General features: G+C 41.4%; 1 protein-coding gene across 6 annotated transcripts in view; it reads left to right on the forward strand.

The window, feature by feature from the left end:
• Positions 1–13096, forward strand: part of SUMF1 (sulfatase modifying factor 1) — a 94660-nt gene that overhangs the window by 41456 nt on the left and 40108 nt on the right. For 5 of the 6 annotated variants that reach the window (XR_010412092.1, XM_045861938.2, XM_045861939.2 and 2 more), the window contains 4 exons: positions 3886–3968; positions 5798–5920; positions 6673–6787; positions 12160–12273. Coding sequence is in view for 5 of the 6 variants with exons in the window: in XM_045861938.2 (XP_045717894.1) it covers positions 3886–3968; positions 5798–5920; positions 6673–6787; positions 12160–12273 (435 nt within the window). In the remaining variant the exon portion in view is untranslated. The remainder of the gene's footprint in view (positions 1–3885; positions 3969–5797; positions 5921–6672; positions 6788–12159; positions 12274–13096) is intronic. The other variant, XM_064593535.1, reaches the window with a different exon arrangement.

The following is a 13096-nucleotide window of genomic DNA, read 5'->3' on the forward strand; positions in this document are numbered from 1 at the left end:
ATGGTTCTCACGTCATGATTGTGATGGAAGATGACAACTATACACTCTTCTTGACAATTCTTTGGAAATGACAGATGTTCTAATACTTTTCTCAGCCTATCTTTCTTCCGAAAAGGGTGAGCCAAGGGTTGACTGGGGCCCATGCTGAAGAAGTATTAGGGGACAGATTTTCACTGATTAGAATGTATGTTCTTTGAAAGTTCTAAGAGAATATTGCAACATGCAATAACATAAATAAATAATAGTAATATTCTTATTTTGTGCCAGGTACTGTTCTAAGCTCTTTATGTGTATTTCCTTATTTAATCCTCACAACAACTCAGGGAGGTAGAGAGAAGTGTTAGTGTCCCATTTTTTACAGATGAGGAAACAGACCTAGAAAGGTTAACTAAGAAGCCCAAGATCATGCAGCTTGTAAAAGGTGGTACTGTTTTTCAGGCTCAGGTAGCCTGGTTCTAGGCTTGGATGTGCTTACCACTATGCCTCTATGAACTATATATTAACATTTAAGAAAGACGGTCTTTTTTTTTCCTGATTATCATAGTGCAGTGGTTATTCTGCATTTGGCAATGTCTGGAGACACTTTTGGCTGCTGCAGTTAGGTGGGGGATGGTGCTACTGGCGTCTACTGGGAAGAGGTCAGGGATGCTACTAAACATTGTACAGTGCACAAGACAGCCCCTTGAGACAGGGAATTATTTGGCCTAATATGTCAGTAGTTATGAAGATGAGAACTCTTATTATACTAATATACGGTCAATCTTAAAAAGTATATTACTCCCCTAGTCTTGACTCCTGTAAGTGCAAGTATATTCTTCCAAGCTTTTTCCTTCTGAGTATACTACCATACATTCATGTGCATATATTTTACAGAACCAGAATCAAATACATATTCTATTCTATAGGTTATCTTCATTACATATTATATACATTATTTCCACTTTGGAGTGTCTTTTGATAACTGTATAGTATTCCTTTGGAAGGAGGGATGCCAAGGATGGGTTATTTTGTAATTTTTAATTAGAAATAATATTATAATACTGTAGATATATCTTTTGCATACTTACTTCAGGTCTTAATATCTTGGAGAGAAACTAGGTTGTGGCCTTTGGACAAGGACAGTGTTACTGCGGTGTGTCCCCCCCCCCCCCCCGCCCCTGATCTCGAGCCAGTCTGTTTGTCCTGTCTCACTACACACATCACTGAGATTGTTGATCATTGTGTAGCCCCATAACTTCAAGTCATGTAAGCTGGTGGTCTGTTTGGGATGGGTTGTTAAGATCATGTGAAAGATTTCAGAAAAGAGGAATCCTGGGAGAAATGAAAGCAGATATCTAAAATGAGAGAACGTGTGTATGTGTAGTGGGGAGGAAACTGAGCTAGAACTATAGCACTAGCATGTGTAAGGTGGTACCTACACCCACCACTTGGAGTTTTGTAGACATTTTTGAAGGAAGATGAAGTGACTAGCTCCGTATTTTGTTCCCAACTTTGTGCAATTAACCATGTAAGATAAATATGTAAAATAAATAATTTAAACACTATCAATATACTGTCTTAAATCATACTCTATGGATTCCCGGGAGTTGAAGATCTCTTTTAGGAATCAGACTCAGTGGCTGGCAGATAGTGAGTACTCAGCAAATATTTGTAACCAGAGTGAATTGAGGGGAAGAGGAGAGGAAAAGGGAGGGCGCTGGAGCAGCCCCACCGGGGTCTGCTTTACATCATCCAGCTCCATGTAAGGTCCCCCCTGAAGAAGGGGTAGGAAATCTTGGAACACATGGGCCATTAAAGTTCGTGTTTGGCCGTCTTCACTACAACTGTTCCTATGCAGACCCTGTGATTCAGCATTTCTACTCCATGGTGTACAGTCAACAGAAATGCATGTTTATACTTGCTAAAAGTCATGAGCTCCTAAGGATGTTCATGGAAGTAAGCACTATTTGTCATAGCCCCAAACTGGAACACACCCAAATGCCCATTAGTAGTAGAAGAGATTGATAAATCAGTTTTTTTTTTTTTTAATTGCTACTGATGAAATGTTTCAAAACACAAAGTGTATAAGAAAAACAGGCATTCTACTTTCTACCACCCGGATTTAACAAAGGTTAACATTTTGCCATATTTGTCTTTAGTTCTTTTATTATTTTAAGACATAGAACCTTCTGGTGGCCCATCTGATAAGTGTTGGGGTGGGTTGGGGTTGGGTGAGCGATCTGAAGATACTGAAACACAAGAGTGAGATAACCTGGGCTTTCTATGCACATTTTCCCTTGGCATGGAATGAATTACCTGTCACTGGGCCCTAAACATCCCGCAGTCTAGTCAGTGAGAAAATCCCCGGATGAAATAGAAATAAGCTGTGCCTTTTTCCTCTCTTGGACTCTGAAAAATAGAACACCTTGCAGTGGTGTCCTTAAGGACATTATGCCTCTTTTCGTTGAACTATAAGAGAATTTGTTTTTTTCCCATCAGATTGTGATTGGAATACCATGAATGTTTTGATTGTACTGATGTGAAGAAAAGAACAAGAATAGAGTTTGGTGTTTTCAGTGATTGCTGTAATTGTTAGCAGGAACACCATCCCCCTTTTCTTCCACTCAACCCAGCTCATCAGGATGCAAATGATTGACAGTAGCATTGTCATGGGGATAACCTTGAGTCTATTGTAGTAGATATTACAAGAGTCATTTGCAAATTTCTGTTCTTTAGTTAGTATCAGCTACAGCGATGATGAAGATTTTTTTATGGCTCTCCTGTCATGAAGCCATGGTTGAGAGTAGTTCTCTTTACTGTGTGCTTGCTAGTGCTAGGTATACTTGTCAGCCCTTCATGTGTATTTCTTCCTTATCATAACCCATGAGGTGGCTATTGTTACGATCTCCATCTAAACATGAGAAAACAGACCTGGGGAGGTTCAGTAGGTTGCCAAGGTTCACACCGTGAGTGATGTAAATCTTGTTTTGACTGGCTCCAAAGCCAAGTTCTTAACCAGTCACTAAATGAGGGCCACTTGCTCGTGTTATTTGGGTTACTAGAACTGTAAAGTAGGAGTTAAGGTCCTGGGAACATTTGGCTGAGCACTTCCCAGTCCTGTTGAATTCAACCTCTTCTGTAGTCTGAGGTAGGTGAGGCAGGAGTCCTGCTCCCATTTCACAGATGAGGACTCTCAGGAGCCAGACAAGCAGTGTACTTGCTCAGGGCTACACAGCTGATGTTGGGCTGGAAATTGAACGAGGGTCTTTTGAAAATACACTCCAGCTTTTTACCCTGTGCTTCAGCTTGATATCTGACCACCTTAGTTGATCTTTAGCCCAGCACCTAATTGTAAGGTTAACTCTGTTTCCCCATCTTTTAAATAGGAGCAGTACAGCCTGTCTCTCACTTCTTAGAGATTATAGTGGATTAGCTAGCACTGCGTGTTTTAAAAATTCTTGGAGGGGTGCCTGGGTGGCTCCGCTGGGGTTGATTGTCTCAGCTCCTGATTTCGGCCCAGATCGTGATGTGAGGGTCACGAGATTGAGCCCCATGTAGGGCTCTGCACTCATGGGGGAGTCTGCTGGAGATCCTTTCTCTCCCTTTCCCTCTCCCCTCCTCTGCTCTAAGATAAATAAATAAATCCTTAAAAAATAAAACTTCTTGGAGATACCATTTAAACATATATCTAGTCATTGTGGTGCTTTATGAAATGAAAGAATACTCTTTCATTGAAGATTTACTTACATATAAATCTTTATTTTTGATATTCTGGTAAAAGTATTTGTTTGGTAACTGAAATGGAAGTTGAAGATCATGAGATTTTTTTTTTTTTCCTGTACATACTGAGTCAGTGTTTTTCTAGGGTCATCATAGCTAACCTCAGCTTTTTTGGGTTGCTTTGAGGTTGCAGCTGCTCCCTGGTGGTTACCTGTTAAAGGCGCTAACTGGAGACACCCAGAAGGGCCTGACTCTACTGTTCTACGCAGGTGAGGCTGGTGGTTCTTTTCCCAGTGGACATGTTTAATTGCCAAATAGATTCCAAAGAGTGAGAATGACAAATTCTAATTGGTTGGTAGGAAAATAAAACAGCAGGAAATAACGTATGTGAAGACCCTAACTCACAGAAAGCTCTTACTAAGTGGCTTCTTCCTTCCTCATTTGGCCTGTCAAAGAGTTGCCGTTGCAGATTTTTTTCTCCCTTTGACAGGCCTATTACAAATCTCTTGACATATTTAATCTTTGCAACCTATTTGCTCTCTCTCATGAGCGGGTCACTATGAGGAAGAAGACGATCTGTCTTATGGATAAGTAGTTGTGTCTGGCCAGGTGGTCACTGTGGAAGCTCCAGCCTTGGGTATAGGATTCTTGTTATCTCCAGTCCTGGACTGACATAATTTGAAGTCACCATCTGACCGAAAAACCACAGAGCTGCAAGTCGGTCAGCAAGTCTCCAGGGTGGCAAGGAAATAATGATCTCAAACAAAAATAGAGTAGCAAGCACTTTAAGCCCCAGAGATGGAGAAAGGTTGGGTCAGGACTCAGCATCTCGACAGCCCAAGAAAACTGTTCTCCTAACCCACTTTTTCAGATGGGAGTTTTGAGCCTCTATTTTTGACAACATTGCTGGTTACTGCGCTCGCTGCCAGGGAGCCGAGTGAACGTGAGGTTCAGCTTTGGGGCTGTGGTCCCTTGACAAAGGACAGAAACCTTGCAAAGCCCAAGCTGGCAGCCTTTGTGGTGGCAACAGACTGTGAGACAGGCAGTCCTAGGATTCTTGGGTACCTCATGTCGACCAGGCCTCTTAGCTCCCAAGTGACATTTTCTTTCATGAATTTAATAGAAGAAAAAGCTGAGGCAGAAGGAAAACCCAGAGGGGAATGTATTTTATCCACTGACTGAGTCCATTTTCTTAGAAAAGTGCATCTCTGATCATTGCTGAAAACAGTTACTGACACATAACAGGTACTCAATAAACATTTGTTGAAAGAATAAATGAAAGTCATGGTGGAATTGCTCTAGGGAATTCGAAGATGTTTCAGGAATGGACTAGGAGCGTGTAGTCCGCTTGAAAAAGCATGAACAGCGAATTAAAGCTCTCTAGTGCTATGCGAATGTGTGTTTCCCCTTATTCTCAAATATTTCCCCAACGCTCCTTGTCTTTCTATGCGCTTAGAGAAAATAGTAATTTGGAATCTGCTAGCATGAGGCAAATATAGCCGGCTTATCTGCAGTAGAAAGGCACGAAGTTTAAAGCCAAGCAACCTGTGCAGAGGAGGGGGAGGAAGCAGGACTGGCCAGAGGGAGAAGCCAAGACTATAGTGCAGGTCCAAGACGTGCCCACTGATCCCTTAGGGGGCTTTGGGGTAAATAGGCTGGAGCTGTGGTGGGCCGAAATGGCTGGGCCTTTGTGTGCCGGCTGTGGTGGTCATTGGTGGTTCTGAGGTGGCTCTCCACAGCTGTGGAAAACCCTGAGGGAGCACTCCCAGCAGCTGGAGCAGCACTCCTTCCTGAAAGGGCGATGTGCGTGGTGCATCTCCACATCCACCGGACCAAGTGAGATTCTGTGGGGGTCCGGGCCTGCCCGCAAGTGAAGAAATGTGTTGAGTCTAGTTCCAAGGCCCACTTGAGCCTGGGATGTCAGAAACCTGCGGTGGAAGGTGACAGATGTGGCACAGCTGGGGCTTGAGTTGGGGACCAGGACTACCTCAGCGTCCCAGACTGAACTGAGGGGGATTCTGGGTGCTTTGCTAGAGCCGGTTCCTGTTTTCCTGTTACAGTCCATGCCCCTCCTCACTCTGCCTTTGCTCTTTCCCAGGCCTGATCATCCGGTCCTCCACGTCTCCTGGAATGATGCCGTTGCCTACTGCACGTGGGCAGGAAAGCGTCTGCCCACAGAAGCTGAGTGGGAATACAGCTGTCGAGGAGGCCTGCAAAATAGGTACTCGGAAGGTCTTATCTTGCCTAACTGTGTGTGGACCTTTTTCTAAATCTGGGGAACTTATTTTGGCTAGAAAGTTGATTTTAAACAAAAATAACAGCTTTTTCTTCCTAGGCTTTCTTCATCTCCGTGGACTTACTTAGGAGACACTGATGCGTGGGTCACCCAGTGTCTGGTGAAGCGGGCTCCCTGCAGCCCCAAAGTGCTCCCCGCATTCAGCCCCTCTGTTCTTACATAGTCCTTCTCAGAGCCATTTGGCAGGCTGCCTTGCTTTTAGGATTTTCTTATTTTAGACATCTCCTGAAGCAGTGGTATTTCTCTGCTTCTAGAGCCATGAGACAGAAAATTCATGTTTGGGTCACATCTTCTAGGAAAGGCTCCTTAAAATAGCAGAGGCTTTATAAAAAAGTGTGGTGTGATGCTGGCTGATTGTGCTACCATATAAGTCCAGAATGATGCCTACTTTCCCAGCCTTCGATAAGTCCTTCTCTTAGTTACGTGATTTATTTCAGGCCTCTTGAGTACTCGGGAAACACGGAGCTTGTTGTGAATTTGATACAAGCTAGTTGTGCGGAAGTTAAAAAAAAAAAAGTCCTGGTTAAAAGCTTTGTTTGTTTATATATTTGAAATGTGAACACAGCTCACTGAGAACAAGTGAGCAATGCTCTCTCTTTCTGTGCATTCCTTCTCTTGACTTTAATCCAGAGGCCTGTGCCTGTTTGACAGGTTGATGCCTGTGTCTCTTCTGACAGACTTTTCCCCTGGGGCAACAAACTGCAGCCGAAAGGCCAGCATTATGCCAACATTTGGCAGGGCGAGTTTCCTGTGACCAACACCGGGGAGGACGGCTTCCGAGGAACTGCCCCTGTGAGTAGCGAGACTTGGGAAGGGGGAAGGCATGGCTCCCGCCCTGACCAGTCTGCTGCCCTCTTCGTGCGTTCATCCCCTCGTGCACGTGGCAGCTCCTACTGATTAGTCACATGTTCTTTTTATAACCCAGTTTTCTTTCTGATTCCGTCATACTTATAGAAACTTTGGAAAACAGGAAGAGTACAAAAGGGAAAATTAAAAGGACCTGGAATTTTGCCACCCCCCCCCGCCCAAGAGATCACCCCTGTTAGCATTTTGGTACCTTTCCTCCCACTCTTTTCTGTGTTCACAATGCTAATAACAGTCGTTAGTGGGTGCTTGCGTGTGCCAGGCCTGGTGGTAAGCCGCTTGTGTGACTCATCTCACTTAATGTGAATTTAGCTCTGTAAGGTAGGTGCCATTTACTTTACCCTCATTTTCCAGGTGAGCACTAACCTGCCCAAGGTTACACGGCTGAAAAGCAGCACAACTGGGATTTGAACTGGGTCAGTTTGTTTCCAGGGCGCATGCTCTTAACTCCCATATGTGAAATGTATAAATACATATACATGTATATGCATATACACACACACATATATATGGAATGTATAAATATATATGTATATATACACACATATACATGTATATACGTACATTTTTTTTGCAGCTACATATTTTTTACATGTTGCTTCAGGGTCACGCTGAATGCAATACTTAAAATCCTGTTTTTCCCTGCTTAATATCAGGAATATTATATCTGTCATTAACAGTTTTTCACAAATATATTGTCTTTTAATAGATGGATAACCTGTCATTTGAATGAGTCCTAATTTATTTGCCTCTTATTAAAAAGTCACGCATTTAGGTTTTATCTGTTGGGGTGTTTTTACAGGGTTTTTTTGTTTGTTTTATTTTTTTGTTTTTTTGCTAAACAATATTGCATCTTGTACATTAATATTAAATTGTATCTCTGATGATTTGCTTAAGATGGATTCCCAGCAATGAAATTAATGAGTCAAAAACTAGAAAACTTTCTTGGTAAAGGTTTTAGAGATATACTGTTTTCCAGAGTGCATATGTGGCTTGTTTCCTTCCACAAGTGTATGAGAGTTCCTTTCATTGCTCTTCTGCTGGCAAAATCATACACTAATGAAGCAGTGTTAAAAACATGTTGTTTTCTCTTAATAGTGAGAAAAGAAATCTTGCGGTGGGTAAATAGCACCTTACTGGGTTTGTTGTTACAGAGAATAATTTTTTTTTTCAACACTCTTTCAAACAGCTGTCATTATTTTTTCATATTTGTATTTTTGTTTCACACAAAAATAATTTTTCCAAAATTTACTTATAAATGTAACACAAGGGCATCTGGGTGGCTCAGTCGTTGAGCATCTGCCTTCGGCTCAGGTCATGATCCTAGGGTCTGGGATCGAACCCCGCATCGGGCTCCCTGCTCGGCGGGAAGCCTGCTTCTCCCTCTCCCACTCCCCCTGCTTGTGTTCCCTCTCTTGCTGTGTCTCTCTCTGTCAAATAAATAAATAAAATCTTAAAAAAAAAAAAAAGTAACCCAGATACATTATTTGGAAGATGGCCAAATGACTCTAAAACTTTGGCTGAAATAATAAAGTAGTGAGAGAGAAAGACCAAGACATTTTTGAAAAGATGAAGAATGAGGAGACACTTGACCTAGCAGAAATCTAAAAATGTTTTGAGCTATAGTAGTTAAAGCATTATAGTTTCATTTTTTGGCAATTAATGTAAATAATATATTGCACGAGAATAGGTATCCTTCCAATGGGTAGAGGGGTGCATATGTGTGCATATGAAACTCCATATGTATGTGTTAAGCATGTGATAAAAGAACCAATACAAACCAATGGGAAATGATGCACTACCCAATGGAGTCAAAGACTAATCATTTGATCTCAAAGTTGGTTCCTCCAGAGTTTCCTTCCCAATAGCTGGTACTTTTGCAAGCACATAGTTGTATTCCGCAAAATGAGTGATTCGAGGTCTCAGGGACTAAAGGAGCTTCACCCTTTCTCAGACTTTACATGGGTGAGAAGCCCAGTCAGTGCCTCATGAGCCACTTTTGGTCAGCAGAACTGGCCCTGCAGGATGAACAGAATATCAGTTATGGTGCTCGGTGCGGATGCTCATGAGACCCCCCGAAAGCTGTTGGTAGATGCAGCAGGACTGTGGCCATTGAAGTGTTCCACACTGGTAAGGAGTGTGCAGCAACTCACCTGAACGTGGATGGCACAGAGTGTCAGGCCCATACCCGGCCTTCTTTTGCAGTGAACACACAAGAGATACTGGCATGATAGGGGCTCAGCAGCCTCGATTTCCTTCCTGGATGCTAGGCTGTTGGAAGGAGGGCCACTACAGCAAGCCTTGAATCCTAAGGTGTGGGCTTCTGATATACCAAATTATATAAGCACCTGTCAGTTTTAGTAAAGGGCCATGAGAAGGCTGGATTGGACAGTATCAATATTTTACAGTGCTTACTCCTATAGAATTTCATATTCTATTTAAGCACTTGAGCCTCCAAGGAAAATAGTCGTTTATCCTTAAGTCAGGGCCCCTTTTCAGAAAACACAGAGTTCCCTGTGAAATAAGGACATTTTATAGATGTTTAGTGTTGGAACATTTAACTGGGAGTGCAGCAGATGTCTGTATATTGGAATATATTCAACAGAACTTACCTGAAGAAGCTGCCGTGGAAGTTCCTAAGACAAAATTAGAACAGGTACCAGAGGCCCTCCCAGAACTAATTTGAGAAACATGACCTGGAGCGAAAGAAACAGCAGACCACAGAGGCAACTTCCACCTGTGTTTGACTGAGACATAACAAGATCTGTATCTTCAAAATGGGACTCAACAAAATGGGACTAAAATTCCCAGAGAATTATCTCACGTCCACCTTAGCTGCTCTGTGTCTACAAGCTCTGGTCATTTGAGGGAAGGAATTTCTTTTCAGTGATGGGGTGGATTGCAGTGAAACGGCATCCTCACCTGTATTTTATGTATGTTATTACTTCTGGTTTGGACTGAGCACACTATTCTGACCACAGTGAATCTAAAGAATTGGATTTTCATTTTGCTAAGCTGCTATTATACAACTATTAGTGTGTTTTGGTTTTAATGCATATCAGTTCATTCACTTGAAAATAAGTGGGTTTGAAATATTTCTCATACACGTTTGTTTTCTTTTGAATTTCCTGGAAGGAAACTTCGGTTGGTGCAATTAATTTAACAATGAGCAATTAATTTAAACAAGGTTTACTCTCCTTAATAGCATACTCACAGATTGTGATTTTGGGGTTGGTGACCTCCAGATTTTACTTCACTTAAACATCAGATTATTTAAAGGGGGAAGAAAACCCCAAACCTTTGAGTAGATATTATTATTTCCTCATCTTCATGGTTTAAAACCACCAGCTAGGTTAAGTTCCTTGTTCAATAGCTGCTAAGTGTGGGCACATAAAAAGGATCTCAGCCAGATGGACTGGACAGCCCCCTCAATTTGTGTGTTCTCTGAGCCCGAGAAATGATTCCTTCCTCCAGAATATTTGTTTCCTCTTTTAATTGCTCTCGGGCCCCTGGCTCCTTCGCTTCTCTTCCTGGAACAAATGAATTTCTTTTTCTTCCTATTCCTGCCAGCTATTATTCCACCTTGCTCTTTCTGATCATCTCCAAATTCTTGAAAGAACAGTTCATGCCTTCGGCCTCTCCGCCTTTACTGTCTCTCTGAATTTTGAACTCTGACCTTGATTCCAACGAGACACGTCTACCTTTGTAGAGAGGGTGAAGCCAGAAATCTTTGCAGCCAGAAATCCTGTCCTTCTTGAGAATTTCTGAGGCATTTTTTTCCAGTCACTTCCCTACTCAACCTAGAGTCTTACAGAATTGGATTTTCTGTTTGGGGTATATTCTTTTTTCTCCCTCAGTAAGCTCTTTGATGTCTTACATCATTGAACCCATCCTGCCTTCAGTTGACATGCATGGAATTACTGAATGAAGCAGTGAATAAGTACTGCTGTTTCCATAATGAGTGCTGAGTATGGAAGCAGAGTGGTAAAATTTTTTAGCATTCCAACTTATCCAGATGAAGTTCTTTTAAGGAGTAACTTCATAACTTGGAAGTGCTCTGAATTGTCTAAGTATGCTTCCATATTCATATGTCGACCTGAAACCTTCTGAAGCCAAATAAAAGTGAATTTTAGTTTATTCATTTCTTTAGTCCTACTTCATTAGTATGGGAAAAACATGAATTTACAAAAATATTTTTATTTTTATATCTTATTTTTTACAAAAAGATTTTTAAGAGGCGCCACGATGGCTTAGCAGGTTAAGCGTCTGCCTTCGACTCAGGTCTTGATCTCCCTCTGGTCCTGGGATTGAGCCCCTTCGGACTCCTTGCTCAGCAGGGTGTCTGCTCCTCCCCCTCCCTTTGACCCTCCCCCTGCTTGTGTTCTCTTTCAAATAAATAAAATCTTAAAAAAAAGATTTTTAGGTAACTTGATTTTTTTTAATGAAATTTTTGTTTATGTTTGAGAATTGCCATTGGAAAAACGTTGGGAAAAATTTTTAAGTTGAATACACACAGTAGCATAATTGTCTGTACTTACTGTTGCTCAATTAAAGTTTTTTTTCTTGTCCCTCTCCCCTCCCTCCTTCTTAAAAAAGCTTTATACTTTGGCTCTGTGTCTGTGACAATATTATGTGGCAGATTGTCTGACCTGCCTTTGAAATGTAATATAACTGCTTGCTGGCAAATCAGTACAGTTGGGCTCATACTTCCAGATTCTGGAGACTGACTGCAAACCTTCTCTTACAAATATGCTTGATAATGAATTCACATTTTCTTTAGAAAAACAAGTCCCCTCAGTGTTTTGATGATAAAGTCTGAGGCTTAAAGATAAGATAGTGAGTTGGAGTGGGCTGGTGGAGAGGACAGAAGTGGCTTAGCGGCTTTCAGTGCTAAAAGACACTATGTGGCCACATACCTTAGTTCTGATGACAAGACTTACACTGGGTCTAATATGATGTTTCTGTAATGCTTTTGAGGGTTGAAATGTCATCTATCCCCCTCCCCCCATCAGATACAGATTCAGCTTATGGTCATTATTAGTCTCTATTAGGAATAGTTTTGTTGGCTCTCCTACCATGTAATACAAACTCTCCTTAGGTTTCTAAACTCCCCTTGAGGACTCAAAGCCGAAAATGGTCTCTTTCTTGGTTTTCACATTGGCCAAATTGCATTTTGACTGTCGGGATGAAAATCAATATTCGTACTTTGAAGTTATAGCTCTTTTAGTGCATTTCTGCAGCAAAGATCTTTTCTAAACTTTGAGTAGTTTGACAGCATTTTCCCTTTTCTTAATTTTTAGGTTGACGCCTTTCCTCCTAATGGTTATGGCTTATACAATATAGTAGGGAACGCGTGGGAATGGACTTCAGACTGGTGGACCGTTCACCATTCTGTTGAAAAAACGCTTAACCCAGTAAGTATCATTCTCAGACTATGTATCGTGAGAAGGTTACATCCATCCCTGTGGCAGCCTGTGGCAAGAATTTCATGTGTTTCTGGGGAGTATTTGTATGCTCTTGAAATTCATCTTGGAATTTCCCCCAAAGGGATATTAATATTAAACACATGTCTCTTATTTCAAGCTTAAAGCATTGTGCAGAAATGTCTATGAGCGTTTTATGTGCTGCTGAATTGCAACGGTGATAATTATTTGAGGGAATCTGTCTATAACTTTAGAAATTATATTCAGTATCACAAATTTGATCAGAGTGAGATACCTAAATATGCAAAATTCATTAATGTTTTTAGTAATAACTAGTGAGATCTGCTAGATGGTATTTATCATGCAGCAAATTGCCTGAGTTTTGATTGGCTGAAATTTTGATTCAGGGGCATCATTTAGAGAAAATGAGAACGGGTATTTTCTGGTGAATGTTGAGTCAGGAAGTTGAGTCATTTAGTGATTATTTTCCGAACTCTGCAGTATGTCAGTTCAATGCATCCTATACCTTGGGAATTAAGACAACCATGTTTATCTAAGTTTTACTTACTCTGGTATAGGAAGAATGTTGAATACAACTAGTATTCTACTCTGCCCCTAAAACCAAGCCGTGCCATCAGAATATACAAAAATTGAGACACTACATGGGCATGTAGGTGGGAAGTACTTCCTTTAAAAAGAACGTGTCTGAATATTTTTTGTCGGGTGAACAGACTGGGGGGAGAGAACCATTTAAAAATCCTATCTCTAACAAGCTAGACATTCATAAGTCAGACCCAAGAATATATATTTATAC

This window comes from Mirounga angustirostris, unplaced genomic scaffold (genome assembly GCF_029215605.1).
Source record: "Mirounga angustirostris isolate CCGP_5_RB_7025 unplaced genomic scaffold, mMirAng1.0.hap1 SCAF_1, whole genome shotgun sequence".
Lineage (NCBI taxonomy): Eukaryota > Metazoa > Chordata > Mammalia > Carnivora > Phocidae > Mirounga > Mirounga angustirostris.